General features: G+C 39.7%; 1 protein-coding gene across 1 annotated transcript in view; it reads left to right on the top strand.

Moving 5' to 3' along the window:
* DNAH11 (dynein axonemal heavy chain 11) overlaps positions 1-24889 on the top strand; it is a 4606558-nt gene that overhangs the window by 1686803 nt on the left and 2894866 nt on the right. Inside the window, exon 41 of the mRNA XM_044065542.1 lies at positions 11908-12035. Coding sequence (XP_043921477.1) covers positions 11908-12035 — 128 coding nt within the window. The remainder of the gene's footprint in view (positions 1-11907; positions 12036-24889) is intronic.

Below are 24889 nucleotides of genomic sequence, written 5' to 3'. Positions count from 1 at the left end.
ACCTCTAACAGTTTTGTATGTGAAACCACATTGATTAAAGTATTGTTCAGAGAAGTAATAGCAAAGTTAGTTAGAGGCATCTGGAGAAAAGTATTTTGGTAAAAATAGTAGAAGTATAGTTTTTTCGAGGGTTAAGTAAAGGATAGTAGAGCAGTGATAGTGCTGTGTGCTGGTCTGAATCCATGTTGGGTGGGAAAGAGAAGATTATTGTCAAGTAAGTATTGAAGAAGTTGTTTATTTATACAATTTTCTAGAATTTTTGATAGTGGTGAAAGAATAGCATTTGGCCTATAGTTAGAGATTTCTGTGGAGGTGCCACCTTTGTGGAGAGGAAGGAAGAAGTTTTTTTTTCCACAGGGAGGGGACATAAGACTCCTTGATGGATCTATTAATGATTATTGAGACAGGATACGCAATTGAGTCAGCAGACAATTTTAGAAATATTTTAGGAAGATTGTTTGCAGAGGGGGAACATGGCCTGAGCTTGCACAAGAGGGATTTGATAAAGGAAGTAGAAACCGGTTGAAGGGAAAATGTGGAGTGACAGGTAATAGGAGGTTGAGAGAGGGTAGAGGGAGATGGAGGGAATTTGTTAGTGATGGAAGCTATGCTATCAATGAAGTAAGAGTTAAACTGAGTTGCTATATCAGGGGAGATACTAACACTGGGTTTAGGATTTTTTTGATAGTGTGCCAGAGAGTTTTTGGACTGGATTTGTGCTGATCTTGTGGCTTTGCTTAGAACTGTTTTTTGTCTAAATTAACCTGTTTCTTTACAAGATTACAGTGCTTTGAAATGCTGTAAATTACTGTGAGTCTTATGTTTTAGGTAAGTTGTCCAAGCCTTTTGCATGAGTGGTCTGGTATAGACAGAAAGCAAAAGAGTATAGCTGGTTATAACACTTTTCCTTCTGGTGGGAGCTAAACTGTCTAAAGTGTTTAGGAATGTAGAAATAAATTGTTCAACTGCATCATCTAGTGGTACATTTGTAAAGACCTGCTGGTCAAAGTTGCATAGGTTTTGTACTGTCTTGTAGGTGTGTTGTCTACATGAATGTGAAATAAGTCTAGTTGTACAGATAGGGTAGTGATCACTATTAAAGGCTGGAAGTATTTTGGATTAAGAGAAATTGTTAGGATGGGAGACGAAAATCCAATCAATTATTGAGCTGTTTTGGTTTGCGGAACTGGTAAAGGTTGAGTGACTAATTAGTTGAGAAAATCCAAATAGGTTTATGCTATCTGTGGGAAATTGTAAGTTAAGTTTCTGCCAGTCAGTGTTAACATCACCTAATCTTACTTTTTCTAGAGAGAGATGTTGTGATACACAAGATAGGATAGTTTCCAGAGTTGATAAGTTATTGCCAGGGGGTATGTATAAAGCTGTAATGCAGAGACTTTTATTATTGTTTAATTTAAGGTAGGTGATCAATAGTTTGGCTTTGTCAAAGGAGGGTACAGATTGGTTGTAAGGGGTTAGGGAAATAGAAGCAGGATATATAACTGCAACACCGTCTCCTTTTCTTTTAAGTTGGTCAGCTCTGAACATATTAAAGCCTGGAGGAAGTACTTCGGTATTCTTTATGTGTAGTTTAAGCCAGGTTTCAGTGATTACTAGTATATCAGGAGATTGTGCAGCCATCCAAGCATGCAACTCAGAAATTTTGTTCCACATGCTATATGGATTTACTGAGATAAATTTAAGCATATTTTGTGTACCTGGAATATGGGTTGAAGATGTGGTTTGTGTGATGCGTGGACCAGGGTTAGGGTGGATGTCACCACAGAGCAGGAGAAATTTCAAGATTGTGTAGTAAAGACAGGATTTCATTTTGGTTAAATTGTCATTAAGTGTAATGTTAAACAGATACAGCTGCATCTGAACAGTTTGAGTTTAAAGAACAGTATACTGTCTGTGTGAAAGAGATCAGCAGTGATGGGTAGGGAGTAGTGATTTGTGTTATTGGTGTAAGAGGTAGTGTCTGTAGGGGAGCTTAGAACAGGTTGGATAGGGACCAGATATGATGACAGTGAAGAGAAGCAGAAAAGCATTAGTGATAGGAGAGTAAGGGGAATCATTTTCAATTAGGGATTATTAGAGAGTTAATCAGACAAACTACTTAAGTGAATGATTTGAGAAGAGTAATAAAGTTTGTAAAAATGAGGGAAGGAGAGTAGTATGCAGATGGGGTGCTAGTGTGATAGGAATATGCTGAGAGATGTAGTGTATGGATGAGGAGGGTGGAGCTAACAGAGGAAGGGGGTGATGGGGTGGAGCTGGCAGAGGAAGGGGTGTGGTGTGGACAGTATTAAATGTAGAGGAAGTGGGGGTGGGAGGTATTAGGGGGCAGGGTAGGGGAGCAAAATGAGCCCGGAGGGCAAATGAAGAGGGATGACACCCCAGAGAACAAGAACCAGCAGGTAAGTGCTCAGAAAAAAAACTATCAGTGAGGCTGCAACAAATCTATGTAAGATGCTGGTTATAGGGTCAGTTAAGTATTGGGTGAAAAGTAGTAAGGTGCACAAGGGTACATTTACAGTTTATAAAGAAATTCAGCTTAAGGGCATTTGGTACTCTTCCTTAACTAAGCACAGAAACTGCTGCAAGTCAAAACTGCTACAAGTACAATCCCTATCCTAAGACTTCTGGAGGAAAGAGTGTTTACAGGATCCCTGTATACTTGTTTTTTTTTTTTTTACATATGACTCCTAGATTTGGCTTCTCCATTAAACTCTTTCATCTTTTACTCTCTGTTAAGCAGCAAACAAGATCTAAGTTATTTGGGGGCGGTGCATTGTGGGTAAGGGAGAAGCTCGAGAGATTTGGTTGCCGCGAGCTTTAGCAATGGCCGAGTCAGAGCCAATGGTTCGGATCTAAACTCAATTGTTGAGGAAGAATGAAAATTGACAGCACAGATGGAATGTTATGGTGAGTACATAACTTCATTTTCCTTTAACTTGGTGTTTGTGGAACCATTCATTTTGTGAAGGAATAGAAGGTGAAACAGTGTTAGCTCTCTCATGAAAGGCTTGACACAGATCCCTGTGGAGGAGTCTATAAGAATGTAAATATAGAGGGTTGTCAGTTTATCCTAATAACTACATTTTTGGGGGCAACTGATCTTTTAATTAGGAAGGTTTCTCAAGTTATTTTTTAGATAAATACATGCCAAGGGAGCATTATATTCAATAATAGGTCTGATGAGATATGAATTAAGGGGAATTAGGACTTCTTTCAATCCAGAGGGGATGCCTTTGGAAATTAAATGAGACAGATAAGTCTTTCCTAATTACTGCAGTGACATAATGGTCATAATATAAGGATTTATCAATAGGAGTGCCTAGATATTGTACAACCATGTCTCACTGGAGGGGTGTGTCACCTGTATGGTATGGGAAAATGTTTAACCAAAACTTGCTATATTCTACATTTTTTCCCTTTGAGACCATTGTCCTTGCAATGATGGTTAATGGTATAATGCATATTGGCGCAACTGGAAGTTAGCTGAAGATCAAATGACAACTCCCAGTTTACAGTCATCTGCAAACTTACACCATGGGATCATGAGATTACTAGGCTAGCGACATGGAGGTCATTTTAATCCTAGCCATTTCAACCTAAAATAGTACCATAGAAGTGCTAGTCAATACCCAAGATTTCATTTAGTGATGACTGCCCATATCCAGGAGGGTTGTGGGCACTATCCCAGGTAAGAATTTATGGTGTCCCGTCCACTCATCCAGGTTCCTCTTGAACAGGTCATGAGGTGCTCTGTTTCACATGAATTGGTAGCCTCTTCCAAAGATATGGCAGTCGCTGGGAGATAAATCTGTCCCTCCAGCATGTCCTATTTAAGGTGCAGGCCAAATTTAAGTCCCTGGTACAGGTAGCCCTAAACCCATTTGATTTACGGATATGCAGCAAGCTTCTTAGGTTTGGGTCTTGGATTGCTCTGTAGGCCAGACATAGGTCTCCCCTAAGAAGTCTATACAGTACATGCCAAATGGCGCATTATACTCAATTATGGGCTGTATAAGTGCCAAGTATAGGGGGGTTATAACTTCTTTTGCTGTTGAGGTGATGCCTTTACTAATCAAGTGTGCTACCTGGAAATCTTTTCTTACTACGGTAGTTAAGGTCACAGTTAACCTGTGAGCCCAGGTCCCTTACCACTTCATGGGTACTTAGGGTATTGTTGATTTGATAGTGTCAAGGCACATTGTGCCGAAGGGAATGATGATGCATTTTCTTTGCATTCAGTTCAAGACCATGGCTAATACACCAGTTGTTGGTCTGTGTGAGATGCTCCTGGAATATACTGGCATCATTTGGGGATTCAATGATTGCACCTAGCTTGCAGTCATCTGCAAACTTGGTCAACCACAACCCCTTAGTTTTGACCTGAACTTCTGAGAAGCATATTCCAAACAGTAGGGGGCCTAGCACTGACTGTGTGGTACCCCGCTGGTAACAGGTCTGCTGGTTGATGTGGAGTCACCCACTTTGATAGTGTGTGTCCGATTTGTGAACCAGTTGGCAACCCATTTGCTGAGTTTGTCAATTATGCTTGAATGTGTGATTATGTCAAAAGCCTTTGCCAAGTTGAGGTATGCTGAGTGCACAGAACTGCCCTCATCAGTGGCCTTGGTTACACTTTCAAAGAAATCCACGAGATTTAACAGGCAGGATCTGCCCTTCACAAAGCCAAACTGGGTAGTATCCAGGGTTTGGATTTCACCTATGTCTTTATTTAAGAGGTCCATAATGATACATTCCATTGCCTTACAGATGAGGCTGGTCAGGTTTATGGGTCTGTAATCCTCTGGGTCTGTTACTAGACCACCTTTATGGAGGGGAATAACTGTATCTGTTCTCCATTCCAGAGGAACAAAGCCTGTCGTTAGGCTATGATTGAAAATGGTATTCAATGGTAATGCTAGTTCACGTTTTAATCGGTTTAGAAGACAGCCTGGAATGTCATCTGGTTCCATAGAGACTGTGTTTTTTTGCCTTGGATAGGACTTCGGTGGGATGCAGGGGGGTTGGGGGAGGGTTTCTTGTGAGTTAGGAGGGGATAAGGGAGTGAAATTTTCACCATACCTATCCGCTAGCAGGTTTGCTATCTCTATGAGGTCAGTGTGTGTGATACCATTGGCCACCAGTTCTGCACATGCTTGGATCCTACATTTTAGGTTACGTACGTAGCTGTAAAAGGCCTTATGGTTATACTTGGCAGTACTTGCTAGGTTTCTCTCAAAGGAACTCTTGGAGGATTTGACAAGTTTTCTTATTTGCCTGTTGAGGCTGAGGAGGGTACTTTTCCATTGTTGGGGCCTTGCCTTTGTTTTCTTGGACAGCAACTTTTTGCATTTATTGTAGAGTTTGTTTATGCTAGATGTCTACCATGGCAACTTGTTTTTACTTGGGGCTCTGGCTTTGATTCTATCTGGTACAGTAAAGTTTTTACACTTAGGCAAGTGATTGTACAGCGCATGAGTGTAAGTTTCTGCGTAGTTACCACTTTCAGGTTGGTGTGGGGCTTGGAATGCATTTATACCTTCACCTAGGAGAGCATAGTTTGCCTTGATGAAGGTTTTTAGCCCGATTTCACCCTTTGTGAATTCTTATGTTAATGTCAGTTTGAAGGTGTCTGATCTGTGGTCAGTTTTAACTAATGAATGTCCAACATTTTCAGCAGTGCACCTGTTTGACATGTTGGTGAGAACCAGATACAGAATGTTCGCACCCCTTGCTGGGTTATAGACAATTTGTTCCGGGGCATTTGAATTCACAAAGTCAAGAAGCTTTTATGCTACTGAGTTTGGGCTAGCGTAGGTTTCCCAGTTGATGGTGTGATAATTGAAATCCCTCATAACCAGTGTGTTCAGCAAAATTTGGACTGTCTACAGTTTGGTAAAGTAGGCTTCATGGGCATTGTGACCTGTGGAGGGGGATCAATAACTAGCTAAGACTTGAATGGGGGTCTTACCTGCCATAACCTGGGCCTAGAGTAACTCCATGGAGTTTTCCAGTCTAACTAGACGGAGGGGGTGAATTTATCTCTAATATAGATTGAAACACTGCCTCCTTTGGATTTCACACATTCATTTTATGTTCTAAAGGTGTAGAAGGCATTGTAGCACTGCAGGCCTGGAATACTGTCTGAGGCCTTAAACCAGGTTTCTATGATTGCACAGACATCTACATCTTCTAGTGATATAAGTGTTTCCAGGGAATGCAGTTTTTGGTTTAAGCTCCTAGCATGTAGCAGCATGACCTTTATTTTGTTCTGATTGTTTAATTTCACATAAGTAATGTTGTTTTCAAAACCTTGTCTAAAAAAGTCACTATGGGGGAGGCAAGAGCCTTTGCCAGCAGCCAAAAGCATAGGGGTATGAGATGCAAACCGTCTCTGGCAAAGAAGTGAAGTTTGCCGACCATGGCTTCCCAAGCTGACAGGAACTGGATCCCCTTTGTATGACATGAAAAACTGAGCCAGTTATTGAAATCAGTCATTTTTTATTTATACTGTGGCATCATTCTAGGTGAGGGTAGTATCGAGGCTAGGGGCATACCTCCCTGGGACACATACTGAGAGAGCTAACCATTTCTCTATTCATATAGTCCAGTGAAGTATGTTTCAGATCATTCACACCAACATGAACTATGACAAAGTCATAATGGTACTTATTGCTGAGAGACCTAAGTGCGTGTCCGATCTGATGAATCCTGGCACTGAACAGGCAGCTGACCGTGACTTTCTCCATGTGTCTCACTATTGAGTCTCCAATGATAAGAAAACATTTTTTGGGTGTTACGCCTTACAGGCTTGGTGGGTGAGACACTGCTGTTGCAATATGTCATGGTTGCTGTGGGGACTGTTAGCTGTAGCAGTCTTGTGTTTTGGAGGTCTCAGGTGTGTCGGTAAGTTTTTCAAGAGAACTTTCGCTTATGTGGATTTACATGTTTAATGCGTACTATGTGTTTGAGTAGTGGTATGTGTATGAGTAGTGGTACTATGTGAATATGTAGTGGTGGGTGAGTTGACAATCTTTTCCGCGTTATTGTTTTGAGTGAGAGAGAGAGTATTGATTCTAGATTCTTGGTGTAAATACATCTCTTGCACTCTATACTAGATTGTATTAGTAGTGGGCTCTCTGTGTACATGAGGCAATTGCTACACTACCTCAAGAGACCCAAGTCAACAAAGTTGGCTGGAGAAACAAAGATAGTCCAACTGTCCATGATGCTAAGTTGAAACCGTTGTCACTAGCAGTGGCTATTCAGAAACGATAATGGAGGAGCTCAGTGGATTGATATTTCTGCCTGAATTTTAAGGGAAAATTTGTAGAATTTAACTGTTCGGCTTTGGCGAAGAATGGCAAGGTAGTGCGTGGTGCTGTGCAACATGCAAACAAGCAGAAATCTGCTCAAATGCAGAGCCTAAATACTAGAAGCTAAAACCTTGAAAAAAAAAACTCTAAAAAGATTCAAAAGGACCGATGTGGATGCTTATTCCAAGCATTAGACTGGCCTTCCTTCAGACAGGTCCCAGTCAGCACAATTCTCTAGTAAGGTATCTTGAATGTTTGACCCACACGAAGCAACTAAAAAGAAAACAAGAAAACCAGGAGTGGAATGTCACTTACACTACTTTATTATACTTCTTTATTATCACTGGTTTAGTGCTTTCATCCATGGAAAAATGCACTTATGTTTTAATGGCATAATTGTGTTGATACATCCTCACCTTCAAACTTTTTTCTGTTTTGCCAATGTGTGGGTCCTGCAGTCAATGCAGGTACATTAATGGTACACCCATCATAGTGGTGGGGAACTATCCTAGGGTACTAAAGGTTTGTGGATCTTTTGATTGTCATACCAGTGGGGTAGTTTATGTCGCTACATGTCTGTCCCGTCCAGTGTTTTATGTCAGAAAAACAGAAAAAAAGCTTTAAGGTGAGGATGTATCAACACAATTATGCCTTTAAAGCAAAAGGCACTACTAATGCATTGGCTAAACATTCAAAGGAATGCATTAGTTTCACTAAATTTATTTTTATGTATATTGGAAAAGGTCCATCAGCGTTCAAGGGGAGGAAGCTGGTCTGCTTTTTAGAGTCTAGGGAAGTGTTTTGGCAAGTTTTGTTAAACTCAGCGTAACGATCAAGTATAAATGATAGAATTTCACTGACCAGTGTTCTCCACTTTACAGCTGAGAAGCTTTAACTTAGTTAACGGTTTAAATTATTAGTAATTATTTTTTATTTAACAAGGTGAACGTGCGCAGTAATACTGATAATATGAATACAGTAAGTTCTAGCATTTAGATATAATTAATAATGGTTTTAATTTTAAGTATAATAAACAATTGGTAACATTTTTTCAGCATTTTGATTGGTCGCCAAAGGTTTTAAAAGGATAGTGTTTTTTTTAACTGATATGCATCTGATGAAGTTCCATATGAATAAAGGAACGAAGGTTTTTATTCATTTCACTTTGGACTGGCCTTTGTGGTTTTTGGACATCATTGAGGTGTTTTAATATTTGGTGTTTGTTTTTTACATATTTGCAGTGGATAACATTAATAAAATTGGTAAGCTGGTAATATTGCAGTAAGGATAGACTGACAAACTGACAAGTTCATACTTACTAGGCATCTCGTACAAGGAGAACACACTCAGGAGTGTAAAACCCCTATCCCCCCTTACAATGCACAAAATAATCAGCAATACCAACACTCCATCTACATGATGGGGGAGTAGTATCCACAGCCTTTTGCACCAAAGGCAATTATGTTACTAACACTGCTTTCAAATCCAAAGCCCAAACAGTGACTACCATCTGATAAACAAAACAGTTAGTTGCACATTGCAAACAGACTTAGCACAAGCAACAGTAAACTTCTCTCCCCTTGAAACTATTAATTCCATGAAACTGAACTGAAATTCCTAACTTGAAAATGCACTGAAACTCAATTCCTTGAAAATGTACTGAAACTCAAACTCAATTCCATCAACAGTCTTGTAGTTGGTGTAGAGGATTCAGGCTCTTGTCTCCACTGAAGCTCACAATTTATTCAGCAGTGTGGTAGTGGGTGTAGAGGATTCAGGCTGGTGTCTTCTGTAACCAAGTTACAGTGCCAAGCCTGATCAAGTTAATTCGCTAACCTGCCCTACCCCCTAAGTAGGGCATTACATACCATACCTCTCAACCTCTTAGCATAAGAAATCTGGACAAAGCCTAAAATAATGGGGGGGGGAGGGGGGTGGGCAAAGGCCCAAAAATAGGGAGAGATTTTAAATATTGCTCTTATAGACTTAGAAAGTCACTTGAATAACAACATTTGTCTTAGCATGCATTTTCTGAAGAAAATGGAGTCTGAAACTCAAATGTATGACATTATGTAGTTATTTCATTCCTTGTTGATTTGCCAGAACACCACAAATTTTAAGCAAGAGTCCAAAAATATGAGGCAAAAATCAGGATATTCTGCAAAAATTTGGACATTTGAGAGGTATGCATACCATTCTACTAGTGACAAATCCTGTCTGGAGGATGTGGTTGAATAGAAATTCTAGTGGTCTTGATAGGTCAAGTTTCAAGCTATTAAGGAGGTATCCTGGGATATTATTAAGGACCCATCGATACAGTGTTCTCAGCTTTGGAGAGTGCAGTAAGGATCTGTTCTTTCATGATAGTTGGAGAGAAGTGATAGAGGGTATTTACTGGAGGGTACAGATGATGAGTGCCTCTCCTCTACAAATGTCCTTTTCTTTGGCCACCCCTCTCTATCATGAAGGGTAAACCGTATCTAATGTTACTCAATGTATTTTATTCCTAAAGGTAATATGTTGTTACTACCTGTATATACATACTCGCAATGCTTTGTAAGTCACAAGTGTCATGTGATTGTTTGTATTGATCTGTCTGTAACCTATGTGTAATTGCCATTCACTAATAATTATAATTTAAATGGTAATGTTTACATGTACCTTGGAGCTTTTCTCCCTGGGCCTCCGCTGAAAATGGACATACATTCAGTCGGACCATCCCAGTTAACAAATGTAAAATAAAATTAAATAAATAAATAAAAATGAGGGGTGAATTTGGAGCTAAATTTATCTGCCAGCAAATTTGCTATATCCCCCAGTTTGGTATAGGGAGTCCATTTACTATTAGTTCAGAAAACTGTTGGGTATTCCCCTTAAGATTGCATATTGCATACATAACTGAAAACTGCCTTATATCCTTATCCTTTGCTTTTTGGGCACAGCCCTTCCTATTTTTGGACAGGATTTTCTTTCTTTTGTTGTACAACCTATTTATACCGAGGGTCCACCAAGGGGACTTGTTTTTAGAATTTGTCCTAAGTTTATTTTGGCTTGGTACTGTGTCTCTATGTAGTTATTTAAATACTTGTACAGGGATTCCATAAGCATGTCTGTGTAGGCCACAGTGTTCTCTGAGTTTGGGGAGGGGACTTGGAATTTAACTATGCCACCACTTAATAGAAGGTAGCTAGCCTTGGAAAAGTTCTGATGGCTGAGGACATTACAGCTGGGTTGAGTGCAATATTTCGTAATACTTGTGAGTACCAGATCCAGAATATTTACACCACTAGTAGGTGTGCAGACTAGCTGTTGCAATGGTTTACATTGACAAAATCCAGGAATCTTTGAGCGTGCATGTTAATGGTTGTGTATGTACTCCCGTTTATGGTGGGTTAGTTGAAATCACCCATGAATATGGTGTTAGCCTGAATGGTGAGCGACTCCAATACATTCAAATACATGGTATGGTTATCCTGGGTTATAGTCGGGTACCTATAGCAAGCAAGGATATGGTAATGGGTCTTTACCTAATGTTAGTTGTGCATGGAGTAGCTCAAGCGTACCATATTCACTGAGCATTCTTGAGGTGTGTTTACTTTTTACATAGATTGATATACCTCCACCTCCTGTCCCTTTCTGTGTGGTAGCTGGACTAAATGTGTGGAAGGCATAATAGCTTTGCACTGCTGAGGTGCCTTCCATGGCTTTAAACCATGAAATATATGAAAGCTTATGCTGATTCCAGATTACTTTTTGGGCAATTTACTTCCAGTGGCAAATTAAGAATTTTGCTCCCCAACATAAAACAAAAATCTGCTTGTATATGTACATATTTAATAGCCCTAATTTTGTCTGTTTTCTGTGTTTAGTATTTTAATGTACAACGGGGCTGATTTGTATGTTGAATTCTAACTTGTAGTTCTGCAAGGTGAGTAAGGAGGTTAGGTTGCAGTACCATCAGTTGTCTTCACTTAGTCCATCCTATTTCTAATCACTTTCATTTTGTGGCAGTGCAGCATGAAGAAAAGAGATAGCAAGTAATTTGACATGAGCCTTCTCTGCTAAAACATGTTCTTTAAATTCCTAACTGACTGGATTATAGGAGAAAGGATTGGAAGTGAATAGTGAAACTGCTACAATATATGACTGTGGAAAACGTGCATAATTGTTGAAAGAACTAATTTTCTTAGAGTTTAGAAATCAAAACTAAAAAAAAATGCTAGCCACTTGTTTTAGATCATACGTATAAAAATAACCTGTGTATATTGTAGTAATTTTGCTTTTGAAATGCTTTCACTTTCAAGGTCTTGTAGATTTTTATGTGTCAACCTGTTTCTTTAAAATAGAGGTTTGCTGTGTCTTCTTTCCACTCAATAACTGCTATTTGTGGTTTTCATTGACTCATTACATCTTTTCAGCTATCCTGTGCAGAAATCACTGACACATCTGCAAACAGAGTGGTCAAGTTGTACTTTATATTGACCATTTCAGAATGGTCTTATTTCAGTAAGTTATATTTAAAATAATTTAGTAGTATTTTAGTTATAATTGGCTTACTGTTTTTTTTTTTTAGGTCTTCTGTCATCTCTACTAAGAGAGCAAGCAAACATTGGGCATGATGGGCCAAAGTGGATTGTGTTAGATGGGGACATCGATCCTATGTGGATAGAATCACTTAACACTGTGATGGATGACAACAAGGTAGTCACTGCACTTTGTCACCTGTATGAATTATGTACTTACATTTGTATATTTCATAAGCATTATTTTCTTTGAATTTGTTTCATTGAACTGGATTTTGTATGTTTCTGTTTTTACTAATGACAGTTGTTGCATTCCAGACAGAAGGAGAGTAGGAAGGCTGTACAGCTTAAAGCTTTTTGCTGCGTGAGTAGGGCAATGGAAGCATTTGCATTCCCTGACACAATAATAAGATTAATTAAGAGGATATATGAGGGATCAGAGATGAAAATTAAAGTGGGAGTTCCTCTATGATAAGTTGTGTTTGAACAGAGGGAGCAGGAAGGGGTGTTTTCTTTCCCCTTTGTTATTTGCATTATATTTAGAACCATTAGCAAAAAAGAAGGGGCTCAGAAATTCAAGGATATAATTGGTATGGCAATCAAGAAAAATTGGCTTTATTTGCAGATGATGATATTTTGTACCTGATAAAACCAGAAAAGGACATTTCAGTGTTGTGGAACATTCTGAGTCTGTTTCAAGTCTTTTCGGGATTTAAAATGAATGAAGATGAAATGAAGGTCAATAGCTGTAAACTGTGTACCCACACACAGTTTGTTTCAGCAATACCCATATTATGGGGATATGATAAAATAAAGTACTTAGGAGCCTGTGCAGCAACAGTCATCACCCTAATCCATAGCGTCACATGTCACACACCTCACATTCTCAGTGGTGCCATCAGTATAGCAGATCAGCTCACTCCCACCTTTGTTGGCTGTTTTTTCTAGCTTTCTGTGCCATTAATCGAACACTAGTTGCCTGGGACATAGTCAGTGGGTTATGGCATTTAGTTAGCGAGATATTTCCTCATTAGTTACAACACAGAAACCTTAAGCCCACGGCACTGCTTCACTGTAGAGTGGCATGGTTGAAAAGCTTGCTGCGGCATTAAACATTGTCCAACCACATGGCACATCGCTAGCATATCTAAATGGCTACCCGGCTGTATTGTAACAAAATAGACAGCCTTGTTAGAAATGTTTTTATAACAAAAGAGACAGCCTCGTTAGAAGTCTTATCATTACATAACACTTCTAGCAAGGCTGTCTCTTTTGTTACAATGCAGCCGGGTAGCCGTTTAGGGATGGTACTGATGTGTCTTGTGTCTGGACAATGTTTAATGCCATAGCAAGTTTGCTTTTCAACTGTACCACTCTATGACAAAGCGGTGCTGCGGGCTTATGGTTTTGGCATTGTAGCTCATGTGGAAATGTCTCACGGCCTAAATGCCGAAACCATAAATCTGTGGACATCAAGAACATAGCAGAAATCTCTAAAACTTATAATTTAACTCCAGGTACTATTTTTGCGACTTTGATCTGGCAAGTGTAAATACTGCCGATACATCAGTAACTGTTCAAGAGTGTATATTGCAGCATCCAGTAAGATAATAGTGCTCAGAGAGAGATTCCCCTGTGATTCTAGTGAAATTATTTATATTGCATGCTGTGAGACATGTCCCAGTTTTTATATTGGAAAAACAACGAGAAAACCTAGTAAAAGAATCAAACATGTTTAAGCTATAAAGAAAAAGGACACCAACAATGCTTTAGCTAAACTCGCTATGTCCTGCAATGATTTCAGGAAATGTAACTTTGTTGTGCTAGATAAGGTGGATTTAGAACATCTCTCTGATAATCACAATGTCTCATTAGAATGCCACGACTGAGTGGCAGATACAGCTAGTTGTAGACAAGAAACCGGGGTTGAATGAACATAATAATTTGGAGTATTTTCTTTTGGCACAAAGGTTTTCATTCAGCCCTTAAGTTGCATGATAAACTTTTATATCTTTTAAGACTTTTATTATTTTGTTGAATTTAAAATATTTACTTGCTTGCAATGTTTACTGTCCTTAAAAATTTCCTGCATCAAACAGTGTTGGTGTGCTTCTCTTGGTCCTTTTGTTCACATGGTTATACAAACATTCTGTTCATTCATAAAATGTTTTTCACTCTGATTTGTTTATGCACACCACATGATTTTTGATTCAACTTTTAAATTAGCCTGAAGTAGTTTTAGATAGTTGTTCTAAGACATTGTGATTATCAGAGAGATGTTCCAAATCCACCTTATCTAGCTCAGCAAAGTTACATTTCCTGAAATCATTGCAGGACATAGCGTGTTTAGCTAAAGCATTGTTGGTGTCCTTTTTCTTTGTAGCTTAAACATGTTTGATTCTTTTACTGGGTTTTCTTATTGTTTTTCCAATATAAAAACTGGGACATGTCTCACAGCAAGCATGATAAATAATTCCACTAGAATCACAGGGGAATCTCTCTCTGAGCACTATTGTCTTACTGGATGCTGCACTACACACTCTCGAACAGTTATTTATGTATCGGCAGTATTTACACTTGCCAGATCAAAGTCCCAAGAATAGTACCTGGAGTTAAATTACAAGTTTTAGAGATTTCTGCTATGTTCTTGATGTCCACAGTTTTAAGGTTTCGGCATTTAGGTCACGAGACATTTCCACGTGAGCTACAATGCCGAAACCATAAGCCCGCAGCACCATTTTGCCATAGAGTAGAGTGGTACAGTTGAAAAGCATACTTGCTATGGCATTAAACATTGTCCAGCCACATGGCACATCACTACCATCTCTAAATGGCTACTCAAATGTATTGTAAACAAAGACACAACCTCGCTAGAAGTGTTATGCAATAATAACACTTTTAGCGAGGCTGTCTCTTTTCTTAAAATAACACTTCTAAAAAGGCTATCTCTTTTGTTACAATACAGCTGGGCAGCCATTTAGGGGTAGTAGTAGTGTGCCATGTGGCTGGATAATGTTTAGTGTCACAGTGAGTTTGCTTTTCAAATGTACCACTCTACGTCAAAGCGGTGCTGCGGGCTTATGATTTTGGCATTGTAGCTTGCAGGGAAATGTCTTGTGACCTAAATGCCGAAACCATAAATCTGCGAACATCAAGAACATAGTAGAAAGCTCTAAAACTTGTAATTTAACTCCAGGTACTATTTTTGGAACTTTGATGTGCCAAGTGTAAATACTGCTGATGCATCAATAACTGTTCAAGAGTGTGTATTGCAGCAGCCAATAAGACAGTAGTGTTCAGAGAGAGATTCTCTGTGAATCCATTGAAGTTATTTATCTTGCACACTGTGCAACCTAAACACCAGAACCCATTTATTGGAGCTCTCCAGTCTGAAAACTGCATTTGAAAAAAAAAGTGAAACCTATCTTACTGGATAAAATTCAGTTGCTGACTAGTAATTATACTGCCTGGATGCCAGCAAAGAAGAAATTTGGACAAACTAACAGAAAATATGCTAGAAAATGAAAAGCATTGTACAGCTCTCCAGCAAAAATCAGTTAAAAATTCAGGTTAGGTAAAGGAGATGGCTCCCAGTAATTTCCAGTAAAAATAAATCAAATGCACTCAGAGGTTTATCAAATAAGTGGAACACCTAAAGGCATATGTGATGGTCTCTCTCTACCCCGGGGCAGTAATCAAGGAGCCTCAATCCAAAACACTGACACCAGTGAGAGATGGCCACTAAGAACAGGAATGCATTTACACAGTATTTTCACACGCAGCTCTCTGCATCAAGGTCAGTTATTCCCAAGAGAACATAGGAAACATGCTGCAGACCTGGGACTGGACTCTCTGTCTCTCCAGATCCCAAACAAGATTCACTTTGGAGCACTGGGTCCCAATTCCAAGTAGCTGACACACCCACACCTGGGTATTTGATTTTCTCACACACACACACACACACACACACACACACACACACACACACACACACACACACACACACACACACACACACACACACACTCCTGGGAAAGGCTGGTACAGATTTACTAGCTGTACCCCTACTGCCCAGACTATAAGGTAACCATGCTACCACTAGTTAACCACTCTTAGGCTTTTACAGGGTATCCAGTTATACTGAGTAAAAGCAATACTAATATAAATGGTAGAGAGTAACCAAAGCAGCAAGGCTTATTGGAGTGGCCAAGGCGTCACTAAAATTAGCCCAAGTACTCTCAAGATGTTAAATGTATTTTCTAAAAGACTAGCCACAATGAAAGGTATAAAACTATTTAATAATAAATAGTAAAACAGAAAACACGAGACTACTAAATATCTAAGTACACCAGAACACCAGAGTTTCAATCTCAGAAGATATAAAAATAACACAGTTGGACAGATTCAGAAAAACAATAATTACCAAATCTCACTGTATTTCCTGTCTGTCTAAAGAATAACTGTCCCCTAGCTAACTTAATACCACAAGGCAAGATAGCATGCTGAGATGCTTTCTTCCACAATGCAAGGTGATGAGTTTCTAGCTAACACTCAACTGAACTGAACTAACTGACTGTGATAACTGTCGTAGATCTTTTGTGTCAGGTTCCAAAGAAAAAGAAAAAAAAACTGCTGTAAGAGTTCCTTCCTGTCATTGCTAGTTATACAATGACATCACATTTGATCAACTGATTGGCACAATACACACACAGAAATTTGCTAAGATCTGTTGCAGTCTCTGAAATTTCAAAAACTTCTCTTCCCTTCCAGAATTCTGTGTTTAAACATATGCATTTAATTAGTTATAATAACACTGTTGATACATTTTAACACAAGCATCTGTACAAGTCAGTGTGATAATCAAATGACAGAAAATTATTAACAGAACTCCAGCCAACCATGCTGGAACATGTTACACATGCAGTTCCCTATTCTCCCTGTCACATTATCACATCTTTCATTCCCTTTGAAGACTCAAGCTAGTTTTTCAAGTGACCCTGGAACAATGTTGCTTGAGAGAAATGAGCCTGTCTGGGAACACATTAACCTATATCCTGTCTTGAGAGTCCATCTGCATTGCCATTGTTGATACATTTTAACACAAGCATCTGTACAAGTCAGTGTGATAATCAAATGACAGAAAATTATTAACAGAACTCCAGCCAACCATGCTGGAACATGTTACACATGCAGTTCCCTATTCTCCCTGTCACATTATCACATCTTTCATTCCCTTTGAAGACTCAAGCTAGTTTTTCAAGTGACCCTGGAACAATGTTGCTTGAGAGAAATGAGCCTGTCTGGGAACACATTAACCTATATCCTGTCTTGAGAGTCCATCTGCATTGCCATTGTTGACCCCACTACAGTCATGACATATGTCTGCAACCCTAGGCTCTACCTTAATAACTTGGCATTTTGTTGGCTGACTGTATGTAACCATGTTAAGGGATTGTGGTCTGTAACACAGTGAATTTCCTTCCATGCAGATAAGACTGATGTTTCTGCAGTGCCATTACTATGGCTAGACATTCTTTTTCTACAGCTGCATAACATTACTCCCTGGGTTGGAGTCTACAGCTGCTCTTCTCCTCACCTCATAGTTTGAAGCATCCACCTGCACAACAAATTCTTTGCTGTAATCTGGATTGGCTAACACAGGGGGTCCTCCCAAAGCCCCTTTACGTTTTTGGAATAACTGCTCATAACCTGGGGTCCACACTACCTTATTTGGCCTGTTTTTCCTTGTCAGGTCTGTAAGGAGAGTAGTTATTATACTGTAATTGTGAACAAACTTTCTATAGTACCCTGCTGTCCCCTAGAATGCCCTCACCTGCCTTTTAGTAACAAGGGCAGGCCATGCCTGAATAGCTTCCACTTTGTCAGGTTCTAGCCTAATATTACCACTCCCCACTCTATGTCCCATGTAGGAGACTTCTGCCATACCCACCTGACGACTGACCTTAATGGTCAATCCTACCCTTTGCAGTCTTCCCAGGACCTCCCTGACATGCTGAGGCTTCATTACGTTAACAAAGTACAATTTGTGCCCCTGCCTACTGCCTAGCAAGTTCACCATGTAATTAATATCACTGACCTTCCTTACCACTTCAAAGGATTCCTTCCAAGCTGCCTGCAGCTTATTGTCCGACAGGAATGAGCTCCATAACCTGCTGTTCCACAGCATACTCTCAAGTTCAAGCATTCCTGTCATACCAGACCTTTTTCTGATGTTGGGCTCCTCCCAGGTTCTCCTGGGCCAAGCCCATGAGCTACCCAAGCCTTCTTCTGAAGTTTAGGACATACGCCATAACAGCCTCCTTATGGGATTCACACTCACCCTTCCAGTCATCACAAATCAGATCTAAAGGCCCCCCTCACCCAATGTTCATACTGCAACTCAAAGGGTGAAAAACCTGTGAATTCCTGGGGTACCTCTCTGTATGTAAACATTAGATGGACAAATATTTGTCCCACTCTCTTGTAAACCTGTCGGCAAATGCGCATAGCATAGTTTTTAGTGTAGAGTTTAACCTCTCCACAAGACCATTAGTCTGGGGGTGGTAGGGGGTGGTCTTTAGGGGCTTTGCCCCACAACGTTTCCACAGACAAGCTAGCAGGTCTGATATGAAATTGGAACCTCTGTCAGTCAGTATTTCTCTCTGGAAACCTACCCTACTGAAAATCTCTAACAAAGCACTTCTCTGCCTTGATTGAGGATATTACCACCGCTGTAGGGTATCTAATAGCATAATCTACTACCACCAGGATATACTTCCCTATGGAACTTGGGCTACTTAAAGGCCCTACAATATCCGTAGCTACCCTCTGAAATGGTTCTTCAATCACAGGCAAAGGTGTCAACAGAGCTTTGACCTTCTCCCCTGCCTTGCCTACCTTTTGGCACTCCTCACAGGTCCTGCAGTACGCTGTTAAATCCTTTGCAATCCCTGGCCAATAAAATGTCTGCATAATATGTCTCTTGGTATGCTTTATGCTCATATGACCTATAAAAGAATTGTCATGGGCTATGGCTAGAAGTGCCAGACAGTAGGCTGAGGGTGCTCCCCTCCCACAGGAAGCCTAGTATCATCTGACAGTGGTGCCTCACTGTCAACCTGTGTACTACCACTCACCTCTGTTCTTGCAGTCACCCCTGTCCATGGGAACATCGGTACCTATCAACAGATGCAGCTCACTTTCAGGCCTGTTGCTACAAGGTAGCTCCCTCCCTGAAATAGCTACTTCACCAGCCCCAGCTTCAGTTGTGAGGTTTGTCTAGGTCTCTCCCAGGCTACCAGACCTACATGCTTGCTTCCAACCTGACTGCATGTAACTGCATTATCAAAATCATTCCTATCAGGACATCTGCAGGAATATCCACAAACACAGCTGCCTGTTTGCTTCATTTTCTGACCTCCCAGTCAAGGTGAACCCTGGCTATTGGTATTTGGAATGGGACCCCTCTTAAGGCTCTGATTGGAGTGGACTGCCCAAGCAAATACTGCTCCTCTTTAACCACTTTAGGCTTCACAGTAGTTAATTCAGAGGGTGTATCTGTCTTAGCAGTGGCCTGTCTTCCATCCAGTAAGGTAAGATACAAACTCTGATGCTAGTTTGGTATCCTTGTTGTCTCCAGACAACTTACTACTGGCACCCTGTTATTGCCACTTGGTGGTTCCCTCACCTTTTGTTCACTATCTTGCTTCAGTGGACATTTGTATGTTACATGGCTCCTCTGGTAACATTTAAAACATGTAACCCCCTAATCCTGGTTGTGTACCTGAGCTAGTGGCTTCCCCCTGTTACTGCTAAACTCTGTTGGGGTGATTTAGGCTGCCCACCATGGGTTTTCTTGTATCCATGAACAGCGCTGTATATCCCCTTCTTGTGCAGTGATGCCCTGCTTGCTAAGTAGAGATCCTCTTTTCTCCCCAGCCAATCTGCAGAGTTACACTCCCAGTCTTCCAACCAGATTCTCATGTCCTCTGGCAAAGTATTAGGGAATTGTTCCCTCACAGAAAGGTCTACTAGCCTTTTGAAAGAGGTAACATGACATCCACTCACCCACCTATGAATGTAAGTGTTTAACTCAGCAATGTAATTACATACACTCTCATCTGCCTTGCATCTGTGCTCACAAAACTTTTATCAGTAAGCTTCAGGTGTTAACTTATAACAGTTCAATAAACATTGTTTCATTCTATCATAATTTAAACAATCAATTTCAGACAATTTAGAAACAACAGTTACAGCTTTACCATGGAGTAAGGGGACCAGGAGTCATACTCAGAGCTCTTTGTCAGCATTATACTGTTTACATACTCTTTCAAATATATGAATGAAACTACCAAAGTCATCCCCCATGCAAAGTGTGGAAGAAATTTACTGACCTTTATTGGTTCTGGGGTGTGAGTTATTCCCCTCCCCATTACCTCCATGACCCTGATAAAGAGTCAACATCTCCCTCTCATGTTTTTGCTACTTCTCTTTTTCTTCACCTCCATTCACCACAGTCTATCATTTTCTTCTATCTCCAAATGCTAAACTCTCTCTTTTCCTTCAATCTTAAATGCCATAGTCTCTCATCAGTATCCAAATGTTGGCAGTTTCTCTTCGGACTCCAAAGGTTTTTCCTTCAGTTCATACTGAAGCTGCTTCTCCTTTTCTTCAGCGTCCATTTCAAGTTTGTTTAACTCCAGGTGAAATTTTAAGTCCTCTGAGGAAAAGGTAAACTGTCCTGTTTCTGAAGACTGCACATCCCTAACACCAGACTGGTTGTCCTCTTGGCCACTGGTCTGTACTGCAGCTGTGATTAAGGCTGAAATCATTTCCTCTTTAGTCCAGTTACCATGCACCAGTCCTTTGGCTTTACACACCTTGGCCAACTGGTTCTTTGTCACCTTACTTTGCCTGTTTTCCCTGACTAAAGTAAAATAACAAAAATAAATAAAACTATTGTGAAAATGAAACTGTGACTGTTTACCTTGTGGCTGTTGAGAGTACACACACCTTCAGAGATTGCCCACAGGCTACTGAAGTTCAATTACTGTCCCACCGCTCTGACACCAGTATATGGTGGCCTCTCTACCCTGGGTCGGTAATCAAGGAGCCTGAATCCTCACCTACACCAGTGAGAGACGGCCACTAAATACAGGTATGAATTTACACAGTATTTTCAGATGCAGCTCTACATCAAGCACAATTTTCCCTAAGAGCACACAAGGAACATGCTCCAGACCTGGGAGTGGACTGTCTGTCTCTCCAGATCCCAAACAAGACTCACTTTGGAGCACTGTGTCCCAGTTCCAAGTATCTGACACATGCACACCTGGATATTTGATTTGCACACACACACACACACACACACACACACACACACACACACACACACACACACACACATATACACACATGCACACACACACACACACACACACACACACACACACACACACACACACACACACACACTCTCTCTCTCTCTCTCTCTCTCTCCTGGAAAAGGCTTGTACAGATTTACTAGCTGTAGCCCTGCTGCCCAGACTATAAGGTAATCATGCTGCCAGCAGTCAACCACTCTCTCAGGCTCTTACAAGGATATCCCATTATACTGAGTAAAAGCAATACTAATATGAATGGTAGAGTGTAACCAAAGCAGCAAGGCTTTTAAGAGTGGCCAATGCGTCACTAAAATAAGCACAAGTACTCTCAAGATGTTAAAAGTATTTTCAAAAAAACAAGCCACAATGAAAGGTATAAAACTATTTAATAATAAATAAAATAGAAAACATAAGAATACTAAATATCTAAGTACAGTAAACACCAGAGTTTCAATCACAGGAGATATAAAAATAACACAGTTGGACAGATTCACACAGATGCAGAAAAATAATACTTACCTGACCTCACTGTATTCCCTGAATCTAAACATTATCTGTTCCCTAGCTAACTTAATTAATACAGCAAGGAAAGACAGGATGCTTACTTCCACAAGGCAAGGTGATGAGCTTCTAACTATCACTTAACTGAACTGAACTGACCGTGATAACTGTCATAGATCTTTTATATCGAGTTCCAAAGAAAAAACAAAACTAACTGCTGTGAGAGTTCCTTCCTCTTACTGCTGGTTATGGAAACAGCTGGTTATAGAATGACATTACAGTTGATCACCTGACTATGGCGAAGATCTGTTGCAGTACGTGAAAGTTATAGAACAATTTCAAAAACTTCTACTCTTCCCTTCCATAATTCTCTGTTTAAACATATGCATTTAATCAGCTGTAATAATACTTTTGATAAACCAAGCATCTGTAGATGTCAGTGCGATAGTCAAATGATACAAACTAATTTACGAAACTCCGGCCTACCATGCTGGCATGTGTTACACATGCACTGCCCTATTCTCCCTGGCACAGATGACAATACCTGACATCATCACATTATATATAAAGTTAAATAGCCAAAGTCTGGAAATAAATCAAATAAGCTTTAACTAGCTAATGAAATGAGATGATAAAACTGTAAATATCAGTGGTTAAAATAAAGAAAAGCCGGCTGTTGATGAGGCTGTTCAAGAAGAGCTTTTTCAAAAAGTGGTAGAGTTATAGGACAGCGCACACAGAGAACACCTTATATTTTCTGCTATAGCATAGAGAGGCTGTTCAAGAAGAGCTTTTTCAAAAAGTGGTAGAATTATAGTACAGCGCACACAGAGAACACCTTATATTTTCTGCTATAGCATAGAAACTGGATGGAGCAGACTGTTGTATTCAGGTAAACAACTGGACTGGTGTTCCACATCTAGATTTGTTAAATGAAAGAGAGTATAATGTGTAATCTCCAAACCTGGCCATGAGAAGGCAGCCAAGACCTGTATTATTAAAGATGCAGTCATGCAAGCAGGAACAATTGCTTCTGAATAAATTGTGGCAGAAAGGAAAATATTAAAAATGGGGACACCAGAGCATTTGTGGAAAATGATAATTCACTGTTCATCAGGCAGAAGATAATTATGTTTATCCCAGAAATTAGTGAATGCCAAGAGGCAGGTGTGAGATTCAAGCTGCTCTATACAGCTGTCTTCTGAATATTTTTTTTTTCTTTGAGGATAAAATACTTTCTTAGATGCAGAACAAGTTAAGGAGCAGATAAAAAAATAACAAAGAATGAAGTAGAAACCAAAAAGGGTCTCTGCTTCTCCTTCTTCTGAAAGTAACAAACCCATGGAGACACCTTGCCAGTGAAACCCTTTTTATTGTTCCAAAAGAATGCTTGAGCAGCAGACAAAAATAAAACACAGGGATTGAATAGAAAAATCAGATGTACTTTGGATTTGAACCTACAACCAGTGTTGGGAACTGGAGATGATTAGAAGAAGACCAGCAACATTTATAAACTTAGTGAATACATGGTAGACTGTAAAATATCTATCACATTACATGTAGAATTAGACATGTGAAATGTGGCTTTGCAAGGAGAAGTGTCTGAAAAAGATTGGAATTTTGATGACTGTGTTAAACAGGTGAGTGATGTGTAAGGCATATAGTTAATTTTGTCATTAATGTTAAGAATGACACTGAAGCAATTGAGGTAACTAAGTGAAATATTTTTGCTTTTAGTAATGTTTGTATAAAAACTATCTAATGTAAATTTCTTACAATGTGTGAACCAGTTTTGTATAGGATACAGTCAGGGGTATTTTAAATTGTGAGGTGTGAGGGGGGCTTATCAATGATTTTTGTATATGCAAAAGATATTAAGGCAAGGTAGAAATGGCCTCATGCCTCAGTTGTCCTGTAACGCCTATGATCCTATGAAGAAAGTATTTTTGCTGAGTTGTAGTACATCAAAGGTTGACATGCAACAGTGTAAGAAGGGCAGGAAGAAAGCAAGTTAAAGTTAATACAATGTTATGATCTTTGCATGGGGGATGTAAAAGTGTAGGCACATTACATGTCAAATTAAGTAATAATTTCCCATTTTTACAAGGATGGCTGTCAGGTTTCATGCCCTTGGTTTAAACCATAGACAATGGAAATAGATTCTATTAAAATAGGTTTGAAAATAAGACAAAATGATGAAAGGCAAGGAAACTGGTTGTTTTCTTGTATTTGCAATATCAGTATGATATTAGTGTATCATCTGAAAAAGTTTTGACCACTTCCATTTGTGTTTTCAGCACCTCATCTGATGAACTCTACAGTTTTAAATCATCCACAAAAGAAGAAAATTCTTTACAGTTTGCTGTTGTCTGGGAGCCAAATTGTAACAATGACTTTTTTAAGTAGACAGCTTAATGGGTAAAGGACAAGAGAAAAGAGTGGTGGTGACAGAGTCACCCTGGAATATCCCCATTTGAATTTTTATCCCTGGGATAATAATTTATGTCCTTCCATATCACTGTTGCAGTATTCATTGCATAAAGGATCTCCTGCCAAAGGTAGTTCAACATCTAGCCAGTATGCTAAAGCCTTTGGAATATATATACGTGATATGTATTTTCCCTGCATGAGGTATAAGACATAAAGGTGATGTACAGACGTACATACTTCAGAACTTCTTTGCCGACAGTCGAAAACCATCATTGATTGGCGTTCTGAAAGCTCCTCCTCCTGTTCTGGTACCAAGCTGTGTTTTACATAAGTGTCCCATTGGGATTTCTTCGTATCTACTACTATTTTTAATTTGGTGTCTCTATATGTCATCCAGAAAGGGAAAGTAAGAGTGTGGGAGGCTTGAACAGTGTCTCTTCTGCTTGGGTGCTTCTCATGACCATACACAGTGTTCTATCTGCCATGTGTTTGTCCTTAAGTCCCTAAGTAGTTGTCTCTCCTTCTTGTTGATTAACCTAGAGAAACAACTTCTAAAATTGTTGGTGCAAGGCACTATGGTATTCCTATCAAAAAGGGCAGCCGTTTGCCAAGAAAAAGACCAATAAACTCAGGTCTGATTCATTTGTCATCCCTCCTCCCCTGTATGTCTCTCTTGAGGTTCGTGAAAGCCCAGGGGATCATCTGGTTGTTGCTTTGT

Source organism: Protopterus annectens, chromosome 3.part0, assembly GCF_019279795.1.
Source record: "Protopterus annectens isolate FY-2018-M chromosome 3.part0, PAN1.0, whole genome shotgun sequence".
NCBI lineage: Eukaryota > Metazoa > Chordata > Ceratodontiformes > Protopteridae > Protopterus > Protopterus annectens.
This window is presented reverse-complemented; position numbering and strand designations above follow the sequence as displayed.